The sequence below is a fragment of the Calidris pugnax genome, unplaced genomic scaffold, assembly GCF_001431845.1.
Source record: "Calidris pugnax isolate Ruff unplaced genomic scaffold, ASM143184v1 scaffold103, whole genome shotgun sequence".
NCBI lineage: Eukaryota > Metazoa > Chordata > Aves > Charadriiformes > Scolopacidae > Calidris > Calidris pugnax.
This window is the reverse complement of record NW_015090990.1, coordinates 11013754-11032851: the sequence shown is the minus strand read 5'-3', so window position 1 is coordinate 11032851 and position 19098 is coordinate 11013754. Positions and strand designations below refer to the sequence as shown.

At 37.2% G+C, this 19098-nt stretch overlaps 1 protein-coding gene across 1 annotated transcript in view; it reads left to right on the top strand.

Annotated features, from left to right (window-relative positions):
* The window catches only part of PDE11A (phosphodiesterase 11A), a 144936-nt gene that overhangs the window by 67284 nt on the left and 58554 nt on the right, over nt 1–19098 (top strand). The window contains exons 6-10 of the mRNA XM_014954698.1: nt 3587–3722; nt 6391–6466; nt 7931–7998; nt 8352–8444; nt 12880–12930. Of these exons, the coding sequence (XP_014810184.1) occupies nt 3587–3722; nt 6391–6466; nt 7931–7998; nt 8352–8444; nt 12880–12930 (424 nt within the window). The remainder of the gene's footprint in view (nt 1–3586; nt 3723–6390; nt 6467–7930; nt 7999–8351; nt 8445–12879; nt 12931–19098) is intronic.

Sequence of the window (19098 nt, the reverse complement as noted above, 5' to 3'; positions counted from 1 at the left end):
GTGATAGAAAATAAGAAGGTTTAAATATGGATAAATAAACTGCTGTCCATCAGGGAATTACAAGTTACTGTTTTGACAAAGAGCTTCAGAATAGCACCTGGTCTTTCCTAGGTCAATTAAATGGGTGAAAATACATTCCTTTTGTTCAGGGACAGGAGTATGAATCAAGGGATGTGGTTGTTATTCTTGTTTTTCTCAAACTTGATCTGTAGCCAGATTAGTCAAAACAATGTAGCGTGGTGTCAAGATAACCAAGCTGGCTCATTTCTTGTTACCATAGTTATATTAGCATGTTACCAAAAAGCAATTTGTAGTAGCCTGCTCCGCATATAGTCAAGTCAAGATTATTTTAACTTTAGTGTGAGACATGAAGAAACACATGCAACCTGGTAGCTAGTCTTTACAAGATTTATAAAGGTATATTTCTGTGCATCTTAATATAAAGATTTATTGCTTTTTCTTTCATTTTTCGTCTAGTGGAGACTAAAGTTGGTTTTAGAAAGACCAAGGTTAGACTGGCAGATATGATGTCACTTTTGGATCTAGCACAGGCACAGCTTGAGTTATTGGCACTATAGTGGGAAAATAAAGGTTATTTAGGATACAGAACAATGCCGCGAGCCCTTGACATTTGAGCATTTTTCTGGTGAGTTTTGCCCTTTTCGTTCTACATTTTGCAGCTGTAACTGATGTAAAGTTGTGAGACGTTTCATGTGGAAAAAAAAAAAAAAAAGGCAAAATGAGTTTCTTCATCATTACACCAGTGAAGATAAATATTATTTCTTTGAAATTTTAGTGGAAATCCAAAGGGATTATAGGCTGAGAACAATTCTAGTTATAAGTTTTATCTGAAAGAGAGAGAAGCTCCAAGTACAATATAACTTCTCATGTCTTAACCTACTTTCTCACACAGTTTTAGAAGAAACTGGCTTTTCTTTAGCCTTTCTTACATCTGGCTAATAGCAGTTCACTTGTTTAGTCCCTAAATATTATAATGAACACTCATATCTTTTTTCTTTGATGTTAATTGTAAAGAAATACCTTGCAAGACCACACTTGCATTGATCTGTTCAGTTTGCAGTTTTTCAGCACACACCATAATCAATTTTGTTTATTATTCATAATGGCACACTGATGCCCCCCTTTTTTTTTTTTTTTTTGCCAATCATTTTGTTCTTGAAGTAAGGGTTTGTGAATTCTCCTAAATTCTCCTTCCTTTGAAAAAAATATTATATAAAGCCTAAAAGCCTCAGGGGTTCAGTTCTGATGTATTCTGGATGAAGATGAGCCCAGGGAAGGTGCTCTATCTTTCCTGCACAGGAGAAGTCACATGGCAGATGACGTAGCTGAGGTTACAGCTCTCTAACCTGAGTACCAGTGGCAGTGGAAAGGCCAGCTGCCTGAGCTGGAGCGTGGGCTGCGTTCCCCTCTCAGTTGGGCTGGTACAAAGTGCTGAAATCCCTGCTGCCGCTGTTGCTCCACCACTCCACCACCAGAATGATGTGCATTCTGGTATCACCTCATTCCCTGCAGCATTATTATGCTTCTGAAGGCATTGTACTGTCCTTCTAGTCCTAGCAAGGGCTGGAAGGGTTCATGTCAATGTTTAGAGAGTATTGAAAGTACCTTTGATTTTGGCTGTACCATTTCCTTACTGTGCATTCTGCCATCCCTGTCAGGGAGACTTTGGGGAAGATAGTAAAGCCAGCAGCTGTATAAGGGGAGCCTGCAGCACTGCTCGGGGCTCTTGGATTGGGTTTACTCTCCTGCCAGGCATGTGGTGCTCCTGCTAGTGTGTGGGCAAGACAGGGAGACAGTATCTCGCAGCTGCCTGCATCAGTCCAGCAGGACTCGCTCACGGCTTTCCCCAGTCTGGAGAAAATTGTTGCTTGTAATTTTTAGAGTAGCTTCCGAGTGTACTAAGATGTTGAAGATGGAGAGAGAGCCAGCTGGCTGTGATTTACATCAGAATTAATTATTGATATTTCCTCCCAGTGGAAGTTGAGTGCCTCTCTTCCAAAGTGTAGTTGTAAAGCACTTGCTAGGAATGGAGACAACATAGTAGAACATGCTTCTAAAACTTCTTCCTGAATTATATCTTGTTTCTTTTACTTGAATTAATTTCTGCTTAAAATGCTTGAAATCCGTAATCCAGTCCCGACATAGTGTCTTGTATTATAATGGTGATATCATCTAGATTTTTAAGGTATGAACTGAGAGCTATGCATTTGAAATGAGATTCTTATCCTTAAAGATTTTTTTTATGCTTCTCAAATATTGATGTCCTGAAATAAATTTTAAATTACAAATGCAAATTTTTACTTAGCTCAAAAATCATTATTTTTCTGTAAAGATTCCATCAAAGTATACGCAATAACATTTATTGCAGTAACTCAAAATTCTTATCCAAAATGAAAGTTGATAGTTATATTTATTTGTCTGAATAATTATAATCTTTATTTATAGTCTTTTAAGAATATTGAGTTGTCTTTCAAATGAGTGATTTAGTTGAATTCATCTCCAGAAAATCAATAAAGCCAACAAAAATCAATCCTTTCACTTTGATTGGGTCTTCCGAGCATTTTACTGTGCATCCCTCTTTCTTTCATGTGCATTATTTTGAAGCTTCAAGGTACTGTAGTCTTTTCCATGGCTGCTCAGAGTTACTTTTTTCTAAGTAATGTTTCCTGGGTGTTGGAAATTGATCAGTTTTCTTCTCAAAACTAAGACAAAAAGCATATGTTTATTCATATGTTAATAGCTACCCCTTGCCAATGTCAAAAACCTGTCTGCAATAAGTCAATGAGAACTCTCCTACTGATTAGATGAGGTATAAGGTGAGGATTTTAAGGTCTCTGTATATACTGAACTTTCTGGAGAAGTCATGCTGAAGTGTGGTGAGTTGAGCCCATAATTATAGTGTCTTATGCTCATTGACTGATGGCTCTCTAGCCCCTCAGTAGTCGTGGCAGGAGCTCAACCAGGGGAAGAAAAAACAGGAAACATTCATGTATTGTGTGTCTACTTGGATCTACCTACTTCAACACACTTACATGATTAATTTTAAGACTTATTTTATGATCCCTTCTCCAGGCATTCAGGTCTGGCATTTCAGACCAAAATTTTTAAAATGGTGCTTCTTTTTATAGGAAAATTATTGGAAGTATGAATTAAAAGTACCTCAAATTATTATACTAATTTGACAAATTAAAATCTTAAAATTATGTGATTTCAGGTAGCTCTACAGAAAGTATTCTTTAGAACTGGTTGCTTTTGAGCTGGCCTGTATCCCACACAAACTTAGAACACAATCCCACTCTTGATTCATATATAAATGCATTTCATTAGTAAATGCTGTATTTACTTTACTTGAGAGACCAATGCTAATTTAAATAGAATTTTGTGAAAGAGAGTTTTTGATGTATTGTTTCAACAAATTCCAAATTATTGTTCCACAGATAATGCTTAGTAACCATTAATAACTGTGAATGGTTCCACTGTTCATGTGAATATGCCTGTAAGACATACTGGGCTTTCAAGCAAAGTTGACTGTATTCTTTTCTTCTGTTGTTATGCCTTTTGATAGTTTCAAAGACAGTGTGGAGAAATCATCATCCTATTCCGACTGGCTAATAAATAATAGCATTGCTGAACTTGTAGCTTCCACGGGTCTCCCAGTGAACATCAGTGATGCCTATCAGGATCCGCGCTTTGATGCTGAAGTAAGAGAATTTTCAAAATCTAAATATACATCACATATTTGGCATTGCAACTAATATAACACAATTTAATCATTATACCCAAGTGCCTGTAAAATGTAAATATTGATTTTGATTCTTTTTTGAATTCTTCTTCTGATCTGCTGGTGTTGACATGGCATTATACATTAAACACAGGTCACTGAATTAGTGTATGACTTCAGGTAGTTACTTAAGTCTGTCCATGATTCCTTTTTTTTTTTTTTTTTGGCATTGCAACTAATATAACACAATTTAATCATTATACCCAAGTGCCTGTAAAATGTAAATATTGATTTTGATTCTTTTTTGAATTCTTCTTCTGATCTGCTGGTGTTGACATGGCATTATACATTAAACACAGGTCACTGAATTAGTGTATGACTTCAGGTAGTTACTTAAGTCTGTCCATGATTTCTTTTTTTTTTTTTTTTGCTATTCATAAGCGATACCTTCCTCTATTAAGTGCAAAGGTGCAAACTGATAATTATTGCTGAAAGTATTGCTGAAAGTTCTGCTGTTGGTTTTCAGTGTTAGCCATACCATTGTCGTTAGCTGTTGGGGTGACTGGAACTGTACACAGAGTGTAAACAGAACCAGTATCTAGAGAGACAAAAGTTGTTTGTGATTTAACTTAGCCAAGTAACTAATTTACGCAAGTAAAATATACTCAGTGGATTAGTTATTTCTCCAAGATACATATCCTCCTAATAAAAGTTGTTTGTGTATCCTAAGATGTTCATTCCAGCCTCAGTTAGGAAGGTGTAGATACAGATAAAAGCATATGTATATACTTATCACCTAAATAAATGTTAGAGACATATGGAAGGATAAAATCTTCATTGAATTCTATCCAGAGGAACAGTATTACTACAGGGAACTTGGCCAGCAGTTGGGCAGCACATTAATCAGTGGACAGTCTTGGTCAGCAAGATTGCCAAACTATGTTACTACAGTAAGTGTACTTGGAAGTGTTTCATGTTGAATTTGCTTGGTTCCAGTTTTATTCCATGTGTCATTAAAAGGATTATCTCTCAAACCAGCAGAATTTTTCAAAACAAGAAAAATAAAAGGGATATGCTGTAAAAGTGTACAAGAAAACTTTGTTGATGCTAATTTGTTCAGTATCTCAAAAAGTACAATCAATGCCTGGGGTCTATTTCTTGCCAAAGAGATATGCTAAAATAAAGCGTACCAATCCTTGATGTTTGCAGTTTTACTTTTAATATATCATGCCCTGAATAATTCAGCTATCTCTCATTTGTTTCACAGTTAGTCCTTTCCAAGTTAAAGGCACTGCCCAGTTTCTAGAGAGAAAAAAAACACTTTATACAAAGGGCAGTAATTACGTTCTGTTGGTGGAATCCTCTGAAAATTTAATTTTTAAGTTATTAAAATCAATTATTTCTACAGACATTCAAGTATAGTAAGAGGAACATATTATCCCTTATGACTTGGATAGAATCAAATGTACATTTGTAGTTGTGAACAGATACTCTGTTCTCTGCTTCTATTAAAAACACTCTCTTTTTTCCTCCCAGAACTCGAAAATATCATTTTCAAATGTTGATGCTCAATTTTCAGCTCATTCACTGAGAATCAAATGCCAAAATGTTTTCATTGAGTTCATTTTAAGATAGATATCCGAGGCAATTTTTCTCCCATTCCTATGGATTTTGGGTGGCACTTCATGCCGATTTCAGTGATGAGTTCTGAGTACGTACAAATAAGCAGTACTCTAGTAAAACCTGAGTTATGTCTTTTGCCAAGTAGGAGATCACAGTGACCCCATCCTGTCTCCAGTATATTAATTATTGCTGGTCTTTTACTTTTCTTCTTTTACAGATTGCCTGTAGCACTGGCAGTTTTAGTAAGAGAATATCTCCTGATCTCCTGTGAGTGGGCTCTTCCCACTCTCTTATCTCTTTTGGGAAAATATTTTATTTTCTTCAGATTTTGCAGCAATGACCCTAAAGGATAAAGCTTATTAACCATAGAAAAGAGAGAACGGGTGACACATAGTAAATTGCAAAGTTCTATACTATGTAAGATAGAAAACAATGAAGCAGAAAATTATCTTCAGAACTACAGGACCAATTAAGCCTATACAGGAAATCCCGAATTTTGGTTTGACCTCATCCTTCCTTTCTTCCTAGCTTGCACTTCTGCACAATTCCCTACTTACTCTTGCCTTTCTCCTGAAAATGCGTATTTCCTATAAGCTCCCTTTTAGGATTGCTTTGCTAAATCCAATTTGTTTGACAATTGGGAAGAGTATTTCTAAGGCCACACTTATTCATTAGAGGTTGTCTCTACTAATCCAACAGTATCAGTAATCCAGGAATTGTCTGGACATTGCTTCAATTGCAGTTTGACATAAATTCCAAATCAAAGTCAAATACTGTAAGTTTTCTGTGACAAAGCTGGCAATGTTTGCATTTTCCTTAGCAATTTTTAGAATAATCTGTGTGACTTTTGGTTACTCTTACTGTGAATGAGGTTTCAGCAGAAATTTTTTCCTAAGTGAGATCTGATCCATATGGAATGACATTTGTAAATGTAAACTTACTCTTTGACATTTCTATTTCTAGAATGTGTAAAAGGCTGCAAAAGATACCTACTGCTAATGGAAGCTCTCATTTCTGTGTTTTAGGCTGACCAAATTTCTGGCTTTCACATAAGGTCTGTTCTGTGTGTTCCTATATGGAATAGCAACCACCAAATAATTGGTAAGACTTTCCTCATAGCCACATCATTCTTGTGGTAATGTAAATGTAATTCTCTTTTTAATTCTATGTTCCTTTTTCTTCTTTTTCCCAGCTGACTATTGTTAAGAAGTTACGGTACCTAGGATGCATGCTAAGTATCCAAGAATGGATGTTTTGACTTGGATACTGTATGGACTTTTTCAGTTTTCCCATTGTGTCATTGTTAAATTATACATATTGTATTGCAACTTGAAGATTAACGAGATGACAGCAGAAATTCTAACAATCTTAGTGAAAAATGTTTTATATGCTTTGATACTTCTCTTGAGCCTCTTTTTATTGTACACAACTCAAGCAACTGTTTCTACAGTTCAACAAAGTGGTCGTTTTCCTCTTTAATGATAAACTACGCAGTCAGGGAAGATGTACAGGGAGGCTGTGGCAGCTGTCAGAGTTGCCTGTGGCAGTGATTTCTGCTGGATCAGGACGTGACAGGGTTTTATTGCTTCTTTGATAGGATGCTTCTCAGCTATGATACACCTGGAATTGGCCCTGCATTATTACCTGCTTTTGGCACAAGAAGGGCTGCCATTTGTAAATAACAGTGCCAGATTCCTCAGTAACTTTCCACAGAAGAATTCAAGTCAAAGCAATAACAATTTAAACCAGCAGGGCAAGACTTACAACCTTGTGTGTTGTGGCTGTCAGTGAGAGCTGAGATCAGTTATGTGTTGCTGAAGGAACTCGGTGCCGCGCAGGACCGGGGTCTTGGAGCTTATTCACCAGAGGTGATGTGGGGATTGAGTCTTTAAAAAATATCACTCATTGTTTGTTGTGAAGTGACATATTACCTTAAAGAAATAGAAAGAATCTAACCCCTTGACAGCTGATAGCTCTTACAGCATTTTTCTAAGGGCATGTTGTAGCTAAATGAAATAGAAATTATATGTTGCAGTAGAACTTAGTTCAGCTAGAGTCAAGAGCTTTGAACACCTTTTCCTTTTTCAAGTGGTTTAAGGAAATTACTTTTTTTTTCATCAGTTCAATAAATTTATGGACTGGTCATGAGAAAAAAAAGGGCTTAGATACCCAGGTGGTGCTAAATGAACTAAGATTTTAGGAATGAAGGTACTGATAGAGCATTTTGGAGTTACTAATAGAATTTGCTATGACAACTTACATGATTGCTGTTAGCAAAGTGCTCAAAAGACATATCTAACCTTTTGTGAAAAGCATTATAAGTAATTTTTTAGATTTTCAATATTCTACTTAGTAAAGCATAACAGTTGAAAGTAATAAATCAAGTCCTGGTATCAAAACAATCAGACTTTCACATGTTTATGTCCATTTAATGATTTTCAGAATAAAATTAGGAGTTTTACTTTTCAGTTTGAAAGATGTGTTTTAAATGTTACCAATGAATAAAATATTCTACGATGCGAATTAATGAATGAAGATTATAATTCATATTAACTCTTTCTAAAGGGGTAGCTCAAGTGTTGAACAGACTTGATGGGAAACCCTTTGATGATGCCGACCAGCGACTGTTTGAAGTAAGAGTCATTCAATTTTGTACCAATACAGTTTTTCAGCAGGATTTGGTATTTCAGATTCAGCAGCTTTAGGGAGGGAGGGGGAGAATATGTTGTCTATATTTGTGGTTTGACATTAATTCTCAGAAGTCCTCACTTAAAAAGGTTGTATCCTTACTAAAACAAATTTCTTGCATATTATCTTTCTCATCTTGTTCAGGCCAGTGACTTCCCTGCATTCTCAAGATAACGCATCTAGGCATGATTATTCCTAATATTTCCATGCAATTCCTTTTCATGATTAAGTCAGCATTCATCTTTGTGTTTGTATTATAATTGAATTATAATGGACTTTCTTCTCTTTTTAATTCTAGGCTTTTGTTATTTTTTGTGGCCTGGGTATCAACAACACCATTATGTATGACCAAGTGAAGAAATCCTGGGCAAAACAGTCAGTGGCTCTTGACGTATGTGTACATCTTACTGAAACCTTTTCTTGCTTTTCAGTGTCATATGTAAAGGAATCTATTGCTTCTGAATTTATTGTAGTTAGCATCATTTTCTATATCAATCTCTGCACCTTAGACAACAGTCTTATTAAAGCAATGCTGAAGGGAAGCTTTCTCAGGGTACACTTAGCTGTGGAGCTCATGCATAGCTTAAGTAATTTTGAAGATGTAAGTTTAGGAATTAATGTAGGTATTATGCATTTTCGTGTCCTTCAGTAACTGAAAATTCCTTAGAATTTGATATTTTAGATAGCTTCTTGTTGTTTTTCTAGTGTTGCAAAATGTAAGTAAAACATACTGTGAACAGGACAAAAATTGAAAAAAGTGGTCATCATCGTAGGGTTTTCAGTATCAAAAGCAACATCTGCTGAAGACTTGTCAGATATATGTCTTGCTAGAATAAAGTCAAAGCAGGACAACTGATAGTAGAAGCTCTGCTGTGAGTCAAGGCCCACACATAATGCAAGGTCCTGGCATTCCAACACATCACATCTTTCTATAAAACACATATAGAGTAGCTAAATGAATGGAAAGCTTTCTCTTTTTTTGCCCATTGCCTTTGTAGGAGTTTCTTTTCCTGTTTCTGCCTGCCTCTCTCCTCCCCCCATTCAGGAAGAACTAAAGCTACCAGCTCCTATAAAACAAACTCTAAAATGCACAACACTTAAAAAACTAATATGATTATTTAAACTTCTATAAGCTGATTCAACAATAGAGTACTATTCTCTATTGTATTCTGGAGATTTAAAAATGGGAATAATTATTAAAAATAATCTTGGTGAGAACAATGCTTGGATTTTTGAGGATAACTTTACAAATTAATGTTTTTCCTACTAAAATGATAATTAAGAATGAAATTTAAGATTGTTTTAAAAGCATTAAACTGATTAAACTTAAAACAGTTCTCTGATGAAAAGGTAATGTCACTAAGATTTCAGTATTGTTTTAAATTTCATCTGTGATGAAAGAAGAAAATGATCTAGCTATCCCTGATGTGCACAACCTTTAACTGTGTAACTTTGAGTTTTTACAGTACCCATAATTATAATAAGAACCACAAAAATAGTGTTGGCCTGATTGACACATGACTTTTTCTCTATTAAAAAAAAAATCAAACCAAACTGGATTGCTATGAAGATGACTTAATGATCTTAAAGGTTTTTTCCAACCTAAACAATTCTGTGGTGTGACTTCTTTTGTTTCTTCCGGGCTGTAGATACTTGTCTATGTATTGGGTATCTACCCGGTAAAGCACGTAGGCATGTTAAGCCTTTTTGAAGTCAATAGGACTGTTCGTGTTAGAAAACATTCTAAGTATAAGTGGCTATTTTTTTTTTATTCCTGTATATGTATTCACTGAGGAGGAAAAGCTAAAAACACCTTTACAGGCTTCCAGCAAGATTCCTTATTCTATACATAGTCATTAATTACTGTAAGCCCTCATATGCCCCAGATATTTGTGCAATATTACACCTTAGAGTGAGTACCCCTGGCAAGAAAAACAAGGAGTGCCAGATATCATACTCAGATACATAGGGATGTAAGTTAACACAGAATTTTGCTATTTACTACTGAAATGAAGGAAATTTTAATTTCTTGGCTTAAAATGACAAGTTCTTTGTTTGATCTAAAAAAGACTAATAGCTGTATAGCTTGAATGTAGATTATAGGTTTGATAAATGGCCACTATGCTTCAGTGAAGAGTAATTCTTTCTATAAATGAGCTACAACTCCATGATAATATTTGTGTAAAGTGATTGAAGATACAGCAGGAAAGTACCGAGCAAAAGAATGGTATTTGCTGAAGGGGCTGTTAATCCATTTCTCAGTAATAGAACACTTTATTAGTATTTATGTATTTAGCTAGGATGGCAATGAGTGGCATTTGAAAATCACATTGATATCAGATGCAAAATAAATCAATTTGATATATACTGTAATAAGATTCTTATCCAGATATACAGATACCATTTTTCATATAGAATTCTCATAAGATTGGCTAAAAAACAGAAGACCAAAATGTAAATATGGAGAAAGTCTTTTGTCGCCATCTCCCACAGCATCCTCAAAGCTAAGCTTAGGAAGTGTGGGTTAGACGAATGGACAGTTAAGTGGATTGAAAACTGGCTGAAAGACAGAGCTCAGAGGTTTGTGTTTAGTGGCACAGTATCCAGCTGGAAGTCTGTAACAAGTGGTGTTCCCCGGGGGTCAGTACTGGATCCAGTGCTCTTCAATATATTCATCAATGACCTGGATGAAGGGATGGAATGTACCCTCAGCAAGTTTGCTGATGACACAAAACTAGGAGGGGTGGCTGACAACCCATTAGGCTGTGCCGCCATACAGAGAGACCTGGACAGGCTGGAGAGTTGGGCAGAGAGAAACCTAATGAAATTTAACAAGGGCAAGTATAGGGTGCTGCACCTGGGGAGAAATAACCACAAGCACCAGTACAGGTTGGGGGCTGACCTGCTGGAGAGCAGCTCTGAGGAGAAAGACCTGGGAGTTCTTGTGGACAACAGGATGACCATGAGCCAGCAATGGGCCCTTGTGGCCGAGAAGGCAAATAGCATCCTGGGGTGCATCAAAGAGCGTGGCCAGCAGGTCGAGGGAGGTCATTCTGCGCCTCTACTCTACCCTGGTAAGGCCCCTTCCGGAGTACTGTGTCCAGTTCTGGGCTCCCCAGTTCAAGAAGGACAGGGAACTGCTGGAGAGGGTACAGCAAAGGGCCACAGAGATGATTAAGGGCCTGGAGCATCTCTCCTACGAGGAGAGGCTGCGGGACTTGGGTCCTTTTAGTCTTGAGAAGAGAAGGCTTAGGGGAGATCTAATTAATGCGTACAAATACTTAAAGGGAGGGTTGTCAGGAGGACGGGGCTGGTCTTTTCTCAGTGGTGCCCAGTGACAGGACAAGAGGAAATGGGCACAAACTTGAGTATAAGAAGTTCCACCTCAACACGAGGAGGAACTTCTTTACTGTGAGAGTGGTAGAGCACTGGAACTGCCCAGAGAGGTGGTGGAGTCTCCTCTGGAGACATTCAAAACCCGCCTGGACAAGTTCCTGTGCAACGTGCTCTGGGTAGACCCGCTCTGTCAGGGAAGTTGGACTAGATGATCTCCAGAAGTCCCTTCCAACTGCATATGATTCTATGGTTCTGTGAAAGCTTGACAGTAGGATGCCATATGGTTCAAAACCAGGCTAAATACTATTTTATATATTAAGCATGCAAAATTTGCAAATGATTAAAATATTAGAATAATCAAGAAAGATTGTAAAAATCTAGAGGGATTTACGCAGATAAAGGAGACCATTGGTGAGAATTTTGGAATTAAGTGTAATCTGTCATAGCAGATTACTAGTAATTTTACTAGTTTTACAGATTTCTGAGAGAAGCTGTGATATGGTTGGACGGAAAAATAGATACTATTTGAGGAAGGACATGATGTATAGTTACAGAAAGTAAAACGTGGGACAGAAAAAGTAAATTGGTGTTTGTTATTTGTTCTTTCATAGTGCAGGAATGATTTCCTGTTACTGTAAAAGATGACACCTCTAAAATTGATACGAGTAAATACGTCTGGGGACTTACTGCCACAATGTATTGCAAGGCAAGGGCACTTGAGATAGAGTTTAGGTATTTGTATGACTAGCAGAAACATTCACAGATGAGAACAATTTCAAAATGAGAAATATATATCAAAGCTTTAGCACGTAAGCAGATGTTGCAGTATGGTGAGGAGGACTTCTCCTTGCTAAGAGTGCTCTGGCTCTGGGACCTCCCTCATGGACCAGTGCCTTGTCCTACACACAGTCAGAGCTTAGTAGGTGCAGTACACAGGATGGCTCTTGCACCTTCTGGAGTGCTTGTTCAATGTTAGTGTCATCAAATAAGGATATCTTAGAGGTAATAAGGGGAGGTGTGCAGTACTTTGTGCATTATGTTTCATGCTTTCATCTCCAGAATGGTATTGAAGAGCATGTCAGGCATAGCATAGAGGTGCTAATTTGTACGCAGTGATGTGCCACTAGCAGAGGCATTAAAGCTTTATAGTATATTAAAGGCATTATTTAAAGTCTATAAATCTGCTGTTATTTTTACATTAAATTCTTTCCCTTTTAATTGTAGAACTCTAGGAGAACAATGTAGGAATGCGTATAATATTAAATTACTTACTGTCCATGATTCCCTATAAAATTCCCTGCAACATAAATGCCAAATGTGTACCTGATAACCTGCAATTAGTTATATGCTGACATTCAGAACTGAATTACCATGCGTAAATATTAATTAAATTTGTTATAAACATCATTGATTAAACTGCAGTACAGAGCCTTATTATTTCTACTTGTCAAGTCTACAAAAATTTTTTTTTATCTTTTGTTCTGGGGCAGGTGTTATCTTACCATGCAACATGTTCGAAGGCAGAAGTTGATAAATTTAAGGTAAGGATTTATGGGTTTAGTTGTTTCTGAAAATGTAACAGTAAATTAAAATGGATGTAGATTATCTGAGAGAAAAGTTTTACATTAAAAGCAGGAGATACAATTAACAGTGATTTACAAAGGATGTATTATTACATGCCAGACTGTTTGGCAGGGAAGGTGGAAAAATCTTTAAAAGGATAAAGAGCTGCAGTGATGGGTGTGCAGTGGCAAAATATCAGTGTCCCAGCACCAGCTGCTAGAACTGCGTGTCAGCGTGGGCTTGGTGTTCTCCTCAGCAAGAACCACCATAGAGAAGTCATGCCACAGGGGAAGGTAAGGAAGAGACTAGGGAAAATGAGAGGAACTTGAGACTTTACATGCTTATAGTGTGGAAGCTGTCCTGTGTTTACTGGAAAAGCAGACCATTCATTATCAAGATTGTGCATAGGCTCAGAAGGCTGGATGTAAAGGTGGTCAGAAAAACTCTTTTAACTTATATAAACGTCCTGGGGAGAACTGTAAAGCGATGTGTGCTGAACGTAGCACTGCCAGGACCAATAATTACATGTTCTCGCTGAATCCTGCCTTGCCAAGGGGTAGAGGGTAGGGGGAATGGTGACCTTGCTCTTTTATCACTGCCAGCACTCCAGAGCTGCTTTTGTGATGGGCTTCGTTTGTCCTTTTCTGCTTGAGGAAACACTAGGGAAACTTGGCAGCACTTTTCTTGGCTGTGAGGAGTCAGTGTTGTAGAGGGCTCCTCAAAGCTGTCAGGAAGGCTTTCATGGTGGGTATCAGTGCTGGTCTCCTGTACGCTAAGTGTATCTGCGAAGTGTGGTGATGTCTGGGAAGGAGATCTGGAGTGTTGTGACTCCGTGCTGCTGGCATTCCCTGCTGTGGCTCCCTGGCACCTGTCTGGCTCAAAAATAGCTGTTTGATGGCTGTTTAGACACTTGGCTGGCTGGCTGTGACCTGGTCTCTGCACCATGGGGATGGTTGTTGCAGAAGGGCGAAGCTGTGGGTGACATAGCAGAGCTGATAATGATGAGTTGCCTATGTTGAGGAAGGGCAGATATTGCTCGTTAGTTAATTAGTTTGCAGATTATTGCCCAAATTATGTCTGTGCCTTAGAACTCTATTAAGACCTGGTGATAAGGGAGTCATATTCTCCCTCCGTTGTAGCTATTGGTGCAGTTGCCTACCTTTTTGTAAGATGAAGATTAGATTACTGAATTATTGCTGGAATCAAACATGCTTGAAGATCTTTCCAATGCTGCAACCAGCAGAAAATGCTTTTTTGTCCTAAATAAGTTGCATATTGTGTTCGGTAAAAAGAACACTGAACACTGTATGAGAGAGAAGAGAAAGAAAGGAATAAAGGGCCATAAATACTTTTTTTTTTTTTTGCATTTTAGTTTATCTTATAATAGGCACCTGTGATATAGCTTCTGTGACTGTAAGGATTCAACCAGTATCTTTCTACATACTTCTTGGTTGGTGTCAGCCATTGAAAGACAATTTTTCATCGTGGTCTGTGTACTTGAAATAAAAGCTTGCAATGTTACTCTTTAGATTTAGATACTGGTCTGATGAGGAGCTATTCCACTTGTTTTCCCAGGTGTCTTCATTAATAGATTTGCCAGTCTCCAAGTGAGGAATGTCTTGTCATTATCCATTTACCTTGAAGGCATGTAACTATCCATTTAATGGTTAATGATAAGGTAGAGGGAAATGAAAAGCATTTATTCATTAATACCCCTGATAGATACATTTTTATAAGGAACATAGATGAGAAAGGGAGCAATACAGCCAAGCTGTGCTTAAATGAAGCTGAGAGACTTTCTCAGAAAAAAAATCCCTTTCCCGTATCCTGTTGTCTTGTTTTCAGTTCCTAATAAAATGAGTGTGGGGTAGTCCTTCTTAATGCTTTACACCACTGGTTGTAAACAAAGCAACAAAAACCCAGAGAGGACCAGCGTGTCTTGTGGGCCATCGACAGAGAGCTCTTCCCAGGAGAGGGCCATCCATCCATGGGATGAAATTGCTCCCGTCTCCCCCCTTGCAGAGCTCTGGCAGCCAGTCTCCCTGCTGAGGTCTCCTGGGGCATCCTATCCTGAAATCGCTGCTCTTTTCTCTGTTCGTTAGGATGTTATATTTTGTATAAGCCTTTTGTTATATTAGGGTCATCTTCTAGACTTGACTGGCTAATAAACAATTCCTCCCTCTGGGGGCGTTTGGGGCTAAGACTGTCCCCTCTCCCTTTGGTGATTTATTGGCAGATGTCAGAGGAAATGTCCATTATGATTTACCTGATGTTCTGGTTCAGTCAGAGCAGGAACAAACACACATGGTAGAAACATCTAAATGAGAGTAATGCCAGTAGTTCACTACTGGCTCTTGACTGACGTGGGACCTAATGGTAATTAATGACTTTGAAGCTGACAATCCATTTGAGTTGACAACTTTTCAACATATTACCCCAAACATACTGTAACTGGACCCCAGCAGCTTGGGAAAAATTACATATTCTTCCTTCCATTCAAGTTGTTTATTTCCATCATGTCATTTCTTTATAGTCTTAATAAAATGTTTTTCCATTATTTTTTATTTCCCTAAGATCTCAAGAAAATTCTGATGCAAAGTGAAAAATTGCAAGTATACTTGAAGTTTATTTTTCCTCTGGCTCTTACTAGTGAATTAATTTTGTTGCATTGCAGAAAGCATAGCAAGACTAAAGTTGATTCTTTTACTTCAAATTTTGTCAAGAATTTCCTACTGTTATTGAATGTATTCACAAATATACAAATTCACAAATATACCTGATATCTTTTTAAGAATTAAACATAATCACTGTGATCAGGTTCTGTAAAATAAATAGCATTTATTTCTGTTGGTAATAATCCCATCTAAGAATTAATGAAACAACAACAAAAAACCACCTTAATTAGAAACCCTTAGAAATGAAATACCTTTCTCTGGATGCTAGGATGGGGAAAAGGGCAGAACACCATTGGTTGTGGAGATGAAAGATTCAGAGGGAAGTTCACAGTATGGAACATATTTTTTCCACGTTTTTTGAAGGGATTCAACTTCTGGTGTTACTAGACTGTAGCTTTCACTAATAAAAATCTGAAAGTCAAGTTTAAAAATGTTTATATAATTAGAAATTGTTCTATTAATGAATGGGTTTTATTTTTTTTCCTTGCAATAGAACCCAAGTATGTGAATCATTACTATAAAAATTCATTTCACCAGTACTTTTCATTATTTGCATTAAAGCTTTTGGGATTCATTAGCACTTACACTAGCACACACCTTTCTCAGGAGGCCAACACAAGCAGGACCGGTGTGAGGCTGACCCGGATGAAGCCACCCACTCAGTCTGCTGCCTGTGAGCCTGGGGGAAGTGGGAATGGAAAATCCATGCCTTTAACCGGGTGAGCTTGTTTTAGCAATGAGAGTGGGTGTAGCCTCTAGGTAGACACAAGTGGAACCGCAGAGATCTGGATCCAGAGCCTGAGCAAATCCCCTGGTCTCTGTAGGTGATAATCTAGCCCCAGGGAAGGTGATGGGAGATTTGCCATTGATTTCAGCAGGATGTTGGTCTTTGGCTGTGTTTGGCTTTTGTAAAATTACACGGAAATGTTCCCTCTGACATCTTCCATCTATTTATTCATGGCAGTCAATCTTTCGTATTCCGTTTTCTGATAGAACAAGATATCTGAAAAAAGTTAAAATTTAAGAACCAGTCCTCTTTTTACGCCAGTTTAAAATGTACGTTAAGTGAAAACTTGAGTTGTCATGCAGTGTAAAGTGGGTACTTTTTCCTGAAAATGGGTAGGCTTTTAAAATGGGGAAAAACACATGGAAGCGTAATTGACAGAGTTTCAATAACAGGGACTTGAATCAGCATTAATTATTAATCAGAATTAATTGTGGGGTGTCTACTGTTATTCCTGTATATGGGATATGCACTGTGACTATGTGATTTTTATTAATAAATTTTAGTATTAAAACAAGAGCAATGAAAACATACAATTTATAGTAAGTTTAGTACATAAACTCTCCATTCCCAGATTAGTTTACCTTTATTTGCTACTCAATATTTTTCAACTTTGATTCTTTTTTTTTTGGATTTAAATTATGATGGCTTCCAAAAAGAAATAATTTCAGTCTGATATACTGCTAAGTTTATATAAACCGTGTAATATTTTTTTGGTTTTCCAATACATGCTGCTTTGCTGTGATAGGTAGATTTCTGATACTATTGCTCTAGACATACGGAGGAAAATTAAACTTTACTTTTCGTGGGTGTTCGTGAGTGAAAAAAAAAAATTCCACGTTGAATGCAAACATTTTTGCATATATGAGAATGTTTGTCTGAAGTCTTGAGCCTGATTTTTCACAATGCCTCTGTGTAACTACACTCAATTCAAATTGAATTTTGCCAGGATAAGCTGAAGTAATGTGCCAATGAATCATACCCATATCAATATTCATTTTATTATTTAAGAAATTAGAAATAGATACGATTTTAAAAACTGTGACAACTCAGTTCTCTCCTGTATTTTGGACTTAAAAGACAATTTCATTATTTCCATTATGTTTTAATGCTAGTTTTTATATATAAGCATTTGTATTATGGAATAGAAAATTTTAAGACTAGTGAACTTTCATCAATCAAAGATTGATGCTATTCTGTAGCATTGTCCTGTAGTGCCAGGCTTCTTCTCATTGAAATGCAGGCTCTCCAAGCCTAAAAATAGCTGTCTTTTAGACAAATATAGAAAGTCGAGGTACATGAATAAAGAATGCAGAATTGTGTCCAGGACAGGATATTTATAGCAAGAGTTACTGACTTCCGAGACAGTAACGAACAAGTCCTGTGACTTAGCAAGCCATCCCATAAACACACATCACCTTTAAATTTAACTAATAGAGTTTCCAAAGAGAATATGTAAACACTGTCCTATTATGGGTAATATACAAGAAGCTATTTTTAAAAAGCTAACCTAATTGTGCAGCTGTGAATGGTATAAGCCGGATCAATATTTAATGACTATGATGCATTATTTATAGCCCTGTGAGAGATTCCCTTTTTTAGGTCAAACAGCACACAAGAGAGCTACACAACAGAAAATAATGTATCACCTGCTTTACAGAGTCTTCGATTCAAAATGTAGGGTGAATAACAATTGCTGTATTTCTCAATTCCATAGCCTGAGGTGTGGCTAGTTAAGATCTACCTCCACATAGGGAGGCTTTTGTGTGTCTCTTAAAAACATAGGCATTTAACTAAATAATGATGGAAAGAGTTGAGCCAAAAAAGGAAAAAACTTTTAGGAGTGCTACTGTATATGACAATGTAAACAGTTGAATCATGAAAGATGATGGATTTAAGTGAACTTGATACTTGGAGTGCATTACATGTGTTATCTGAATTTTTTATTCGTATCTAATGTTGTTACAATTTTATACCCACCCTTAAATGCATAACAGTGGGCAGCACAAAGAAAAATTGAATTTAGGTATTAACTTTATCTCCAATATCTGTAAGGATTGGGAAAGTATTCCTAGGCTATGTTATTCTCTGCCATGATGCTCTCTTTCAATTTAGAGCTATTTTAGTTATGTATAGATTCTGGAAATTAAATAATTTGTAGTGATTTATAATAATTATATTATAGTCTTCCTCAGTAATTAAATTTCAGAAAGGCAAGTTGGCCTTTGTGGTTTGGACCACTTATGAAGTACTGCCGTTTAAATATGTATAGCTAGCAAACGAGGTTTACATGCATTGATGACACTGCCATTTCAGTCTGTCTGGTAACGGGTTTCCCAAGGAGACAAGGCTGCTGATGGCACTGCAGAGTCAGTGTTGCAAGCCACGCTCCCAGCCATGTATGTGGTGAAACACCTACAGTTCTGTGTAACTGCAGGAAGATATTCACATGCTTAAGTATTTTTCAGATTGTCCCCCAAGACGAGTCACACAGACACCGGGACTCCTCTCTTGGCTGTCACAGGAGGGGGTCCCGGCTGGCACCGAGATTTTCCTCAGTGCTATTCCAGCTGCTCAAGTTCCACTGAGAGTAGCGACAATGGGGAAAAAAAGTAAAGAGAAACCCTGAGGGTAAACAGGCCTTAAGTGTTAATATTGAGTTGTGTTCCCTTTTGAGAAATGCACAT